The sequence below is a fragment of the Castanea sativa genome, chromosome 9 (genome assembly GCF_040712315.1).
Source record: "Castanea sativa cultivar Marrone di Chiusa Pesio chromosome 9, ASM4071231v1".
Lineage (NCBI taxonomy): Eukaryota > Viridiplantae > Streptophyta > Magnoliopsida > Fagales > Fagaceae > Castanea > Castanea sativa.
In genome coordinates, this window is record NC_134021.1 from 10,075,622 (window position 1) to 10,091,157 (window position 15,536).

Sequence of the window (15,536 nt, forward strand, 5' to 3'; positions counted from 1 at the left end):
ACAATGTCAAAACCTGAAAATAAAGACGTTTTGGATGCAGATTGTGTATGGTCTTGCACATGCACTACGTACATTCCTTGCGTTTTATGTTCGCCAACACAAGGAAGAAATTTGACCATAAAACAGCTAAATAAAGATATTGGACCTGTAATCATTCCGTGTATTTTAATTAACATTTCAATTTATCAAAAAAATAGTTATATTTCAACTTTATATATAATAAAAAAATTCCTGGAGAAATTTTCTTAATATCTACAATTCTACATTGAGAATTTGACATTGTTGTGAAGTTTCACAATTTTTGTACATCTTGCTCATTGAATGATAATATGAGAATTATATGATATTTTGTTTAACCATTTTCCCATCTTTCATAAATGAAGCTACAATATTATTGGTGAGTGACATAGCTTATCACTGTAGAGTGATGTATAAGTAGAGGTGGTATATAGTGTACCCGGCATATGTAGAAGTGGTATATAGTGTACCCGGCATATGTAGAAGTGGTATATAGTGTACCCGGCATATATGCCGGGTACAAGATATCATTTTCGGTATAAGTAAAGTAGTATAAACTATAAACAGTTGTTGATTACAAAATTGATTTGTTTAGATTCCATGCCTTGATTAATTAAATTATTAATTGCTTTATTTTTTAGTGAATTATTAAATTATTAATTGATCAACAAAAGCGAACTACTTTTGAATTTGACACTTTTCTGCACATGCTAGAAGGTGTAATAACCACGTGAAGCGTATTAAATTATAAATTGTTGTAAAGACTAATTCAGTTTTGCAATGCCACGGCCCATAGTCAGTCATTGTCATAGATTTTTTTGTGTGAAACACACACACACATATATATATATATATATATATATATATATATATAGGAGAAAGAAATGAGATAAGGGAATACACTCACACGTCAACACCAAAACTGAATGCAGTCATTGTCCTAGATGGTGGGCTAGAATTGGTAAATTCCTGTGTCCATGAAGATCAATGTCCCGTAACCAATGTGATTTGTACTTGTACATAGCATAATTGATTTCTCCTTAACAAAATTCTCTTTCAGGTCAAGTCCACAATAGGGTCTTCATTCAAGGTGGTTGGGTATATAATATTCAATCCTATTATTGTTTACAATTTCCAATCATAATAAGCATGTAGAACATGTCAAATGTAGCTTTTTACTTTTCAACAGTATTAAGGATTAGAATTTGGGAATAGTGTGAATTAGTCGGAAAAGTGAACTACCATAGTATGAATGAAGTTAAACTGAAAGGGAAAAACAAAATGTAATGGATACAAATAAACAATGTGTTTGGATGAAGGGGGAGGGAGAGATTCTACAGGGTTTTTGATCAATTTTGTTTAGATTTTTTTTTTAAAGGGAATGAGAAGGGATTTGGAGGGGTAAGATACCCCTTCAAGTCCCTCATTTTAATTCCCAAAAAGAAGTCTAGAGGGGAAGGGGATGAGAGAGATTCCACTTATATTATATTTTAAAAAAGTTGTCAAATTTTGCCTTTATGATGTCAATTTATACTTATTTCTTTAAATTAAACAAAAGAGTGGTATAAAGTATAATTGTTGATTTGCATCATTTATACTATATATAAGAAGATTTCCCTCTTTGAACTAAAATTTTATGTAGTTCAAAAATACACTTAGACCCTACGATAAACAGGGACAAAACGTAGGGATAACTTGGTAAAAATATATCTTCAACTTGACTTAAAATGCTTACAAATTAGGATATTCTTCTACTAATTCATGTCTTCAAAACAAACTTATCCAAAAATTTGCCAAATAAAAAAACTTCTCCATCCACTTTGAAAAACAATCTAAGCAGGTTAATCTCTCTAAATGATAGCTTTAAGGCTTTTTTTTTTTTTGGCTGTCATAATCTAAAAATTGAAATGAATTGAAAATTATAATACTAGACCCAAAAAAAAGCCTCATTGCATGCGCAAAGCGCGTGTGATGAGGCTAATGTATTATAATTATTACCTCTCCTCTCACATTTTAATTTAAAAAAAAAAAAAAAAAACTAACGAAGGGAAGAGATTTTTATTTTTCTGCCATTGCTTAATTTTAAAAATATCCAAATAAGGGAATTGATAACCATTTGCCTCCCAGCTCTCCTACTTCTTCGGTTTCTCTCCATACCCTTTACTCTCTCCTGAGTCTCCTCTTCCTTCAAACTTCCAAACACATGATAAGAGTCAATAGAGATAGGGAGCTCTTTTATAAAATTTGAAGGAATACCTGAGTCAAACTTTCAAATTTTCTTTTTTGACTATTTGGGAATTTGACTATATATATATTGGGGTTATGCAAATTTATTTATTTATTTTTGTACGAAGGAGAAATTTTATTTAATCAAACAAACAGTTTAAGAAAGTATATAATTTGTTACATGATACTTTTTAAGAGTATCAACTTAACAAACATCCTGAGATACTTTTCACGCAATCATGTACCAAAATTTTGTCTCGTTGCAAGCTTTCCCTTTTAGCTAGTCCTTTTAGCTAGTCCATCAGCTATTACATTAGCCTCCCATCCCAGAATGTGTGAATAGGAAGACAATCTAGTCGCGATTGATAAGGGGCCCCAAGAAGTGAGATCCAATATGGCAATATTGAACAGGCCAAGGGCAATCCCGCAGAACGTGAATTGTGGACTCAACTTGACTACACCTAGGACAAATGGGGGTGATCCCATACCCATGTTGATGCTGATTATGCAAATTTATTTTTTTCATTCTTACATATGACCTAACCCCAAACCATATTACAAGTTACAACTGAACAAAAATGGCTTCACAGACAAATAAAGACATAATAGAAACTAGGAAATTACAAAACAAACAAATTACACCACAATAATTTTTAAACCTCGTCGTTCTTGTTAAGCCTAGTAATTAAAGTTGTTCAAGAGTGGTTTGCAAAGCTGAATACACAGCACTCCATCCTTCTTGTGTAGGATGAGCTGAGTCCCAAAAGAATGCTGAATCGGGGTCATCACATACTGTGTATTTCTTGGTCCCATTCTTATCTTCACTTCCACAGGAATATTCACTGCTTATTCCACCACAACATGGTTTCAGTGGGTTCTCAAACTTCGTACTTCCTGCACAAATTGAAGATGAAGATACTGCTCTATTAGTACAGGACTAGAATTCAATTTGTTTGATTCCTGAAAGTGAATCAAAGTAATCGAATAAGGCTCTGAATGGCCACACATGGCTCATTTGTGAAGGGTTTTTATAACTTAGGACAAAGGCCCAAGGCCCCAAGCAATAAACACACCAACCCAGATAGTTTGAAAGCCCACAAATTATCATGTTCTATTCTAAGTCCATGCATAAAATTCATTCCTTTCCTCATATAAAAAGGGGTAAAATGAAACTTTTTATTTTATCTACAAACTTTCAAAGTGACACAGTAAAGTTTGAATTAAAATGAAACAGTTAAAATTTTGACTTAATTAACAGATTTGATATTTTGTGGAGAAACAATTTACCTCATTGTTTGCTCCAATTACAATTTAGTCCCTCATTTTTTGAATTGCTACATTTTTACCCTTAAATTTTGAATTAAAATAAAATCTTTAGGGGTAGCTTGGACAGCATTTTAGTCTATAAAAATTAGAGATTGAGCTTAGAACACCAAAATGGATCAAACCCAATTAAAATGATGAACTTGATATTCCAGAAATGAAAGAAAATACGTCAATGAAAAATATATTTTGAAAATGAAAGTAAATGTATAATAATCACCTGTCTGGTCTCCTTTGTTCTTTAATACGGACATGAACGAGTCATAAAGATTGAGAATGATGAAAGTAGAAACTTTGGTTTCGTTGTTCAGCTTTGCCACAGCTTGCTGCAACAAAAGGTTATGGAATCTAACAAGTGAGTTTTCTGTTCCATTGCACTGTTGGAATGAGGATTTGATTGTGCTCCTAGGGAGACATCCCAAAGGCTGTAAAGCTGTCACAGCAATTTTCTCAACACCGAAGCCATGAATGCGTCTCAAGTTGACTGTGAGTTGATTGACCACCGAGGTAATGAAGGGTGGAAAACCCTACAATGAATGGGTTGAGATAGCAAGCTCAGTACTAGCATAATATTGTCTTAAAAACCATGCTTTTTATATATTTTCATGATAAAATAAACAATAATAACCAAGAAGGAAAAACAAATGATGAGATAATACTTAGGTGTATATATATACACACGAGATCTAATAAAGTTTGATTAAATTTAATATTTGAGCAGTTCTTTTTAATTGATTTTTCATATATTTGATCTACTTAATGAGACCCATTAAAGTGAAATCCGATAATTGGTTTACTTTTTTGGCATCAGAAACGTAAACCTTATCCTACTTCAAATATTAATAAACTAAATTGGAATATATAAGAGACAATTAGTTATATTAACGTTTGCTGACATAGTTTTAGTTGGCAGTTGACACAATGTTGTTGAGCTATATATTATAGGGAAAAATTCTTAGGTAGTTTCGGAGTATAGTGAAATGGTGCTCCCTCCTTTCACATTCATGGTGGATCCCATCATGAATTTAATGAGCGGACCCCACCATGAATGTGAGAGGAGTGAACACCATTTTTCGTGCTCCGAAAGTACCTAAGAATTATTCTATTATAGGAGTCCAATAAGATCTACCTCATTTTTTCTACTTCACTCCACGCTCTATCAATAAAAATTTGCTACATATACATTTATTTTAATTCAAATCTAATTTTCAGCCTTCTATTATTTAGTTTCCTAAAATAAATCAAAAATAAAAAAAACTCAAACCATCACCACCAAAGTTCCTCCACCACCACCACCAACCTTTGCCGGCGCCACCAAGAGGAGATCGCTGATGTCATCAGCAGCCACCCACCCCTGCCGGCCAACCATCCATCACCACCGGTTTCAGTTACCAAAAATGAATTTTTTAAAAAAAAAACCAACACATCCCCCACCAATCACCACCGGTCCACCACTCTTGTCTAGCGCCTCCAGGCAGAGATGGCGACACCATCAACGCTGCACCACCGCCATGTCTGGGTACCAGCCATGGATTTGAAGAAGAATGGCGGTCATGGGTACTCACCAATCGATGTCACAAAACTAATATTAGACAAAGATTTTTGAAGACAAGGAGGCTGTAGTGGATGGGATGGCTATTGATATCGTCAACGATCTCCTCCTGGTAGTGCCGGCGAAGTTGGTGGTGGTCGTGGTAGAGGAACGGTGGTAGTGGCTGGTGGGGATTATTTGAGTTTTTTTTTTACTAGGAAACTGAAACAATAAAAGGCTGAAAATAATATTTGAATTTAAATAGACGTACGTATGGCAAATTTTTATTATTGGTAGAGTATGAGGTGAAGTAGGAAAGATAAATCAGAAGATTTGATCTATCTTATAGATGTAAAAGAAAAGCTTTAAAATCAGATAAAGTTAATAAACAGGAAATTTGAAATTAAAATTAACAATAGTATAACGACTAGTAATCATGGAGGTCTTTTGATTAACTGCAAGCATGGGAATCCTACGTTATGCATGAGATAGTGATCGAATCTTAAGTTTGAACAAAAAAACTCGACAAAAAACAATTTTTGTTTTTTTATGTGTAGGGGTGGAGGGATATGAGACACATCAAGAACTATGGTCCATGAAAGGAGCCAATAAACCATTGGATCATATCCCAATATCTGATAACATTTACTTAATTCATTTGTCGGATATAAAAAAAATACCAATGGACCCTCCAAATAAGTCCAGTGGTATTGGGTCACACATGACTCACATGTATATATTTTACATTGACCAATGAGTTCAGATACAAGACAGTGACCAGGATTTCCTGAACCGCAGAGATCCACAGAACCTAACTACCGGGCCCATTCTTATGAAATTCACAGAACCAGCCCAAAGGAGACAAGAAACTTGTAAGTTAACAGAGTTTAATTTTGCTGTCTTTTCTTGCAGGTTTCATATATTATTATATGGACACTGCTTAACTATAGTAATCCAGTGCATTGAATCGGAGCCTGCTACATGTATGTGATCTTTATCGCATGTTTGAATCGTGTCAACTTCTAAGGCATTGGAGTCAAGCTTGCTTTATAAGAGCACTAGTGATGTATGTGCATCTAATTTTTATCACATGTTTGAATCGTGTCAACCCAGTGCACTAGAGCCAAACTTTCCTTATTGAAGTGATAGACGGAAAAGAAAAGTGAGAAAAATAATAATAAATAAATAAATAAAACATAAAAATAAAACATATAATATAGAGTGTATTATCAAATACTATATTAAAGTAGTAAACTAAATTTTGGTGCGTGAAAATAGAATTTTTCTGTAATAGCGAATGCTGAATTGCTGATGCTTTTACGTAACATTTTGGCTGTACTGTATACATTATGACTCGCATTACTTCAACAAGTAAAAACCTTTGTCAATCATTTATAACTTGATTCTTGCTTGTAGTGGACGAAAGCCCAGGTGTGAGTCATAAAATCATACTTACTGGCACATTTTCATTCATAATTTCTTCTCTTTTCCACCTTTTTTTTTTTTTTTTGTGTGTGTAAAGCTAAAAAAATCAAATATATCATCCAAAACTTTACTTATTTTCTGTTCTTTCCAACCTACCATCCAAACACATTAAGAATTTATCATCACATCTTCCAAAAGGGTTAAGCATGTTCTAATCTTCGATATATAGTAGCTAGGACCAATAAATCTCGTGTGAAACAGACATCACTGCAATAATTTCTTTCCACGTAAATCGAAAATTCACCATACTTTGGGAGTTGGGAGATGGGGGTAGAATGGTGTGGCTTGGTCACTTTCCCGCATGAAATACAAACATTTTTCTGTTCCTGATGTCCTATATATATGTTGGAGGGGTACGTATAAGTCATGACTGTGGGGACACTTATTCACATGATTGAGAATTCAGGGCGCACAACACAAGGCAGTGGACTGGAGCATGGACAGAAAATGATATAGTTCTTTGAAATGATAGTTTTTTTTTTTATAAAAAAAAATTAGCAATAAAGATGTGGTGGTTAATAGATCCAATAAAGGGTTACAGTATCAATTAAAATTAGTTGTTATGAAATGAAATTAAAATTTTAAATTCATGAAAATTACTATATAATGTAACCCTAGCTAGAGATCCTAATTATAATCCTATAAGAGAGGCTGCATTTGAAACTAAGGGATAATATTAAAAGTTAAAATTTTAATATTTTTTCTCAATCCTTAGACTAAATGGTTTTAAATTTTTTTTAGAAATTTTCTAATTAATCTAATAACTGATAGAATTTAAAATTCTATCCTTTAATATCAACCCTTGGTTTCAATTACACCCGATGTTGAATCTCAACTCCTATTAGTATTTGACATCATCCGCGTGCAAAATGTTCTTATTAAAATAATTGAATTCAACCACCTTGATTTATGATTAAACAACCATCATATATATATATATATATATATATATATATTCATTGTTTTTGAAATAACATATTTTGATTGATATACAATAATTAAAATAGTGTTATTAGAGGTAAACTTATGTAAATGTTATATTGTTCCAATCACAACTAATCATTTTAGCAAGTTGTGAAAATTTTTATATATCTACAAATAACATTTTGACTGCAATAGATAAGTTATATGGAAAGGTCAGTTTATGATGAGAGTGTTACAACCCTAGTGCTAATCAATTATACACTAATCAATTATATGTATATTTTCAATACTTCCCCCTTAGTTCTAATTTGTCAAAAATATGTTAATTATTTGTATAATAATAATAATAATAATAATAATAATTATTATTATTATTATTATTATTATTATGTGTGTATTGTTCTCACCTGAGCAGTTCCATTCTCGACCTCATAAGCACTATAATCATTACCAGATAGGGTGACGAGTGCCACAGAGGACTTTACGTCCGTAGCATTAAATGCATTAGTTTTGATGAGTTCTTGGAAGAAATCAATCTGGGTGGTCATGTTTGGGTCTGAAACCAACGTATTGAACACACCAGTGCCTCCAAAAGCAAAGTTCATGCCATATTGCAAGTCATTGACCCCATCTTCCCTCAATCTGTATGGAATTGGAGACTTCAAACCTATGAACTTAGCTGCATGGTTACAAATTAAGCACAAGATCAGGGATGCCTAGATTGAAGTGGTCAGATCGATCATAATCATATGTTCAATTTTCATCCCATTGAAAGAAAAATGTAAATGCTACTTAATTTATGTCACTATCAGAGAATTCAAAGCGTGTGAAGCTTTCATTGAAAACTCAATAATGTTGTGCTCGAAGCATCAGGTATTTTTGAAACACCACCGCCTAAAAAGTCCTACTCTAGCAATAACACTAGCCAAAAGAAATAGTCAAATCATGCAATATGTTACTTGAACGGTTGAACCTTATGCACTACAAGAAAAAAGTCACTATCATAATAAGGGTGGTTATATACTTATATATACTACAATTATCAACTGCTATACCATATATATTATCAACCGCAGCATTTATCAATGGGATTTACTAACACGTATCCTTAAAGCATACGTTAATAAACTATTTTAGAAAATTTTTATGGAAAAACGAAAAAGTAATTAACTGTTTTGATAGCTTTTTCAATTATTCATAAAAAAATTTTCAAAATGAATGTGATTAATGTGGTTAAGGGCACACATTAACCTTGTCCAATTTTTTTTTTAATTATAATTAAAAGTTACCTAATGATCAATCCCAACCTACATCTTTTGTTATGGGGAGGAGAGAATAGATTTTAACTGACAAAGAGTGGATAAAAAGTTCATAGAGTAGACGTACTAATTAAAGAAATTTCTTTAAAAAAAAAAAAGAGTGCTAATTAAAGTAATTTTAAAAAGTAATTTAAGGAAACGAAAAGGGGGACTTTCAAATTTTCTTTAATGATGGTATAAGCAAATGATGAATTCACCTCTGCTATTCTATAAACTCACATTACTTGTCCCTTTTAAATGTTTAGTTAGTTTTTGACAAGTAATTTTTATGGAAACAAGTAAAAGTACAAATTTGTTGAGAACAGAAGATTTTTGTTTGTAGTTATCACTCATCAGAGGTTATTCAATGTTAATGACTAGGAGAAGGAGACAAAGTAAGACAGTGATATATATTTTTTGGGTGATTGAGACAGTTCAACTTAAAAAAAGAAGAAACTATTTAAAAAACAAAAAGAGGAAGACAGTGTTAGGGTGATGGACAAAAGGAGCTTCAACATTAAAACAATTTGTCATAATTTTAACGTGAATGTGAGGAGTAAAGAAAGTTAAATGTAAAAGTGACAGATGCTTAATCATAATTTTTCACGTAGAATAGTTATGAAAAATTGTATTGGTAAAAGATTGTGGTTGTAAAATCACTATAAGCCTCAAAACAAAAGGTGATAAACACTAAAATTTGAGTAGGTATACAAAATTTTTCATAATTTTCTATTTATAACGGTTTATTTGACAAATTATGATAAGAGTAATATTACTCTTACGAGTCCATTACTGACACTATTTTTATTAATACTAATTATATCACATCAATTTAATAGTTGTGGTGGGTTTCAGTTAGCTCAACTAGTAAAGATTCTAGTTGTCAAGAAAAATATTTGGTGTTAAAACTCTGCTTACATAAAAAAAAAAACCAATTAGTATCTTATCTTGATGATAAAAAATAATTATTATAAAATGAACACAGTAGTTGTTAAGAAGATGCTAATAAATTTTGCGTATCTAAACTTGTTAAAATAACATTAAAATTAATAATAATAAATCTAAGGACACAGTACTTTTTATACATACATACCACCTTTTTTTTTTCATAACTCAGTTAATTTTTAAGCAAGTTGTGTAATAGAGTATGAAAATGAGTTTATTTGTAGTCTTTATGAATTGAAAATAACTAGCATTCCTTGCACGGTTTAGTCGAAATTCATATGTAAATAATTTTTTATTAATTTACTTAAAATAAATAATAAAAATAAATGAATATTTTACTTTTAAGTTACATAATGAAGGCATGTTATGTGAGACTAAGGTATCATAAAATGTGTGTGTGTGTGTGTAATTGAATGGAAGATGGTAGAGGTACCTAAAAATATATATAAAATGATTTTCAATAATACATTGAACTTTAAGGCTCAATTAATCACATATATTTAAATGAAAAACCCTTGAATTTAATAGTTAAAAACTATCCAAAACAATAATTGAAATTATGTTTAAGTAGAATTCTTAATTCAATAATTAAGAACAATCTAAATTACTAAACATTTAAAAATTTGAAGTAGAGAGAGACTCACATGAGAATTTAATTTTTGTCCTTGAAAGCATAGAAGAAGACACTGAAATTTGAGTGAGTTTCGCCTTACCAAGTTTAAGTTTAAACTTAAAGTTTAAGTCCTGTGTGTTGCATGCTACATGTGTGTGTATACGTGGAAAAATGTTTTGAATTTAACATTTATTGCAGAAAAAAGGTGGTGTAGTCTTAGATGGTGTAGTCTTACCCTTGTCTATCTAATTCTTATTATAATCCCTTTGTTTTAGGGGGGGGGGGGGAGAGAAATGCTTCTTTTGAAAAGAAAAAAAAAATGTCAATGTATAATATATAATAGCTAAGATATCAATCTGTGGACGTGGTATCTCATACGGATTAGTATTTCAATTGTAGGTTTTGGTAGTTAAAAGTTAGCGTATAGTAGTTAATAATTAGAAAATTACTTTAAATTTTTTTTAAACCAATCCCTTAAAAATGTTTTAGTAGAGTTTAAATCACATTAATAAATTAACCCTCTATTATATTTTTTTTAAATCAAGTTAATAAAAAGTTATTGATAAAACTATTATTAATAAACGTTTATTAGGCTTATCTATTTAGCTTTGTTGCCAAATTTATATAAACTCTTTTTTTGATATAACACAACCAAAAACCTATAAACAACAATTTAAATTCAATATAAAGAATATAATCAAACTTATTCATAATTTAAAATTAAAAAATTAACACAAACTATAAATTAAGATATAAATGTACTAAAGAACAAAGAATAAACCTATTTGTTTTTTCAACCACTTTGAGAAATGAAAGTGTGAGTATGTAACTAAAACCTGAACTAATTATTGTAGAAAAGAATAAATCAACACAAAATTTTAATATTATGAATTGGGTTAAAACGTATGTGAGAAGTTTTTATTAATTTTTTTGAAGTTAAAGAAAAATAGCTTAAACAAAATGAAAAAAATAATAATGAAGAAAGAATGCATACCTGTCATGAGATTTAGACATTTATATATTAGAATAAACTTCACTATATATATATATATAGATATAGATAGATAGATAGATAGAGTTTCATCTGATATAGTATTTAAATCCTATTGGAATTAAGATTTCTAATCAATTTGTTTGTTGCTATCTCATAAATCTCATAAAAATTAGAATAAAAAAAAATGTCATATGAATAGAAAGAAAAAAGAAAACATTTTTTATCAAAAAAAGGAAACTTTTTTTTTTATAACCAAAAGAAAAAAACAACAAACTTTTTTTTAAGAAGGACAAACATTTATTATATATAGATACTTTTTTTAGAAGAAAGAGAAAGTGTTTACTTTAAACTCAAATACTTATTACCTTATTTGCAATTTTTTTTTTAAACTTTATCCAAAAACATTTTTGGTAAATTAGTATGAACAAAAACTTCTATCTTTTGTTTTTCCAATAAAGTTGCTGTTTTTTTTTTCTTTTCTTATGACTGTAATATAATTTATTTAATAATAAAAAGATTAGATGAAGAATTTGGATTATAATCAAATTGAGACTTATCAACTTAGAAATTATAGGAGAAAAAGATAAGAACAAAAAAAATAATATCTATTTTTATTTAAAAATCTAAGTTGCACGGTTTTAGGTATGAACTCATAAAAAATATAATATTATTTTTTTAAAAAGCTAAATGAATTATTATTATATAATTGAAAGTAAAGATCATGCTACATGTGTGAGTATATATATGCATGAAAAAAAAATATAAATTTAATATTTAGAAAGAATCCATAAAAGGATTGAAACAAAGTTAAGCGTAAACTCGTAAAATGTATAATTTTATTGAAAATAATAATAGCTAAATGAATTATTATTATTATTGAAAGCAAAAATCTTGCTACATGTATGTATATATTATATTTTTCAGTCAAAATGCCTATTATTATATAATTGAAAGCAAAAATCATGCTACATGTATGTATATATTATATTTTTCAGTCAAAATGCCCCAATAAAATTAAGGACATAAGTTGGTGTAAGATCAACTCAATGAACATATATTAGTCTAAAAATATAACTAATGTTGTTGAATGACTAAAGAACTAATTAAATAATTATAATCTTATATAAATATAATCACTCCAAAAACACTGATTATAATCGTATATAAATTTTTTTTCATGAGAAGATAATCATATATAAATATAATCACTCCAAAAACAATGTTCATTAACAGTGTTTAAATAGTATTATTTAAAAGCCAAAAATATATATTTATTTTATGGACTTACTTTCAAGTCAGAACTATGGAGATCTGTCTTTCTAATTCTACCTATACCATGAAATTGTTTGTAACTCTAAGCAATGTCACTCCTAATAGAGAAATCATTGTTCATTCATAATCAATCTTCTTTTTAATCTTGCAAGTCTTCTTAATTTAGCATAGTTCAACTATTTAACCCAAACAATATATGCTGCAAACAACAAATAGTAAATATTATTTGAAAGACGAATTAAGTGCATATAGACTGTAAAAAAAAAAAAAAAAATACTTGCATGTAGGTCAGTGGTGGCAAAATCATTGTACAAAAATGGAAAAACCTATGATTTCGGAGAGACCTTGAAATCACTATACAGTAAATATTTCTTTTAGCATTTACTCACTTTGTAGTTTGCATAGAAATCTCAACCATGTTACCACAATGCACTAAAAAAAAACATTATTCATCATGCAAAACTTTAGTTTTTTTGAGAAGGATGTAAAACTTTAGTTAAGTCCATATATTACCTTTAAGGGAGGCACATAATAATTGCATATTTAACTTCATAGGATCTATACATTACTAAATATTTTACAATTTTAAGTACAATCTATATCAGTAGGAAACTGTCTATAAATTAAATTGAATTAACCTTTTTTCCTTTTTTTGAGAGAGAAAGCACCACTTAATATTTTTTAATTGAGAAAAAATAAATTTAAATTCTTGGTCAATCACATTGATCATCAATCAATTAATCATAACTCAATTCATGATCATATTTAACAATTAAAGAGGAGTTACTAATAAATTATATATTTCATAATTTAAATCAAATTCAAATCTATAGAGGTGCAATTCATCCCTCTTAGGGGACTTTTTCTTCTAATAATAATAGGAGGAAAATAAAAAGTATAATTCAAAAATTTTCACAAACTTCAAAAAAAAATCTTACAAACCTCAAAGTTCATGAGCATATTATAACATAAAAAGAAAACCAAAAACTACCCTTAAGTTATAGAAACTCGTTAATCACAAATCAAAGCAGTATACTTTCTCATTAAAAATTCAACCTCCTATAATAATACATAAAAGAATTTCAAAACACCGTCCCCAAAAAAAGCCAATCTAATTAATGTAAGCCTTGTAAATAAAAAATTCAGATACCCATTGGCATCTATCTATAATTTAATTTTTATCTTTTCTTTTAAAATTATCTGTCAAACTTACCTAATTTTGTGACTTCAAACTTAAAATATGCAATTCAATATTTCCAAGTGAAGATTCTCATTGGAAAAATCTAATAGTTATAAATCAAAACTTACAATTCTTAAAAGTATGATGTCAAGAACATAAAAAAGCTTTGGATAAAGGTGTAATATATGCCTTTTGATTTCTCAAGAATAATGCTATAAGAAACTATAATGCATCCAAATGCTAATAATCACTATTACATACCTATCATAGACTGTTGTTACAGTCCAGAGTTTCTTTTCCATGAATTTGGTGAGATCATAGGAAAACAAACCAAATTTCTCATGCATAAATATTCACTTTATAATCAAGCAAATAAATAAAAGAATTATATTAAAGATCAGAATTGGAGAGGAAAAGAAATAACAAAACTAACCCCGCCTACTTCTCTTTTATTCAAACATGAACCACAAAAAATTAATTAACCTCCACTCTCGCACAGTAAACAGCAAATATGGTGGAAATTAAGCAAAACACCAAAACTACAACTTTATACCAGAAATACAACTTTTCATGCAAATTGAAAAATAAGAACTCCTAAATAGAAAAGTTACTGGCCTACCACAACACAATGACTCCAACTTGACCATCCGGTTTTGAGAGATAAGAAGTTGCTACAACGATTTTACGTCTAGAGTTTGTGGAGCTTTTTTTTTTTTTTTTGATAAAAAAATCCATATGTATTCCATGGTAGTTTTTGTATTTGTATGACTTTCACATCTTTAGGACTCTCAAACCACATCTCAACACTGCCATTCCACGATTTTTTTTTTTTTTTTTTTTCATAAAGAAGGCTCTACATTTGAGCCATGAGGAAAAAAAAAAAGAGTGTGAAATAGATAGGGGCAGCGTGAAGACATGAGTGATTGTGCGAAGGAAGACTGGAGTTTATCATAGCTATAATAGGATGCTAATGATCTGACAAGATAGAAAGAGAAAAGGAAAAAACTTTAAAAAAATTGATCCAATAATGCAAGATTTAAGCGAAAGAGAGAATCACACAGACATCTAGTATTATAAATAACAAAGAAAAGTGGCATTGTGTTTGTGGCAAGCTAGCAGAGAAGAGGGAACCCACCATTTATGACAATACACAATGAAAAGCAAATCCATTGTACCAAAAAGTGAGCTAAAGATAAATAATAAAAAAAAGCAAATCATTAGAGAGAGAGAGAGAGAGAAAGGGACACACCAAGGAAATCGGTGAGGACACGGCCATCTGAGTAACGACCAGCTGGTTTTCCAGGAAAAGTGATTCCATAAGGGTATTTCCAAGAGTTAGCTTCAGATTTATTGTTGTTACCAGTGTCAGCATATGAATCTCCAAAGACAAAGAGCTTTGATGGACGAAAATCAAAGAGACGGTGGTGGTGGTGGTGATGAGCTAAACGTGCTTGAACGACTTGTTCCCCTGCAATAATTAAACGAATCACACAAATGCATGTATTAGAAAAGTTTGGTTTTTATGGAAAATATTAAAGAAGCAGCTAGCTTTATGTATAGTATTGGAAACCTGAGAGAAGGAATAAGAGGAAAAAGCAGAGAACAGTGAAGAGGAGCTTTTGTGCGTCCATTTTTGAAACCTTGGACAGAGCAAAATTTTGCTAGAATGGATATGTTGGTGGTGAATGAGATACTATTGATACTTCTATATATAGTAGTTGTGAAGA

At 30.0% G+C, this 15,536-nt stretch overlaps 1 protein-coding gene across 1 annotated transcript; it reads right to left on the reverse strand.

The window, feature by feature from the left end:
* Window positions 1–2,741: 2,741 nt before the first annotated feature.
* On the reverse strand, window positions 2,742–15,536 carry LOC142610088 (GDSL esterase/lipase At5g03610-like). The gene is made up of 5 exons (XM_075781801.1): window positions 15,380–15,536; window positions 15,059–15,277; window positions 7,915–8,186; window positions 3,788–4,094; window positions 2,742–3,138 (listed from the first exon to the last, which is right to left on the reverse strand). The coding sequence occupies exons 1-5, from the start codon at window positions 15,438–15,440 to the stop codon at window positions 2,930–2,932; spliced, it is 1,068 nt and encodes a 355-aa protein (XP_075637916.1). The 5' UTR covers window positions 15,441–15,536; the 3' UTR covers window positions 2,742–2,929.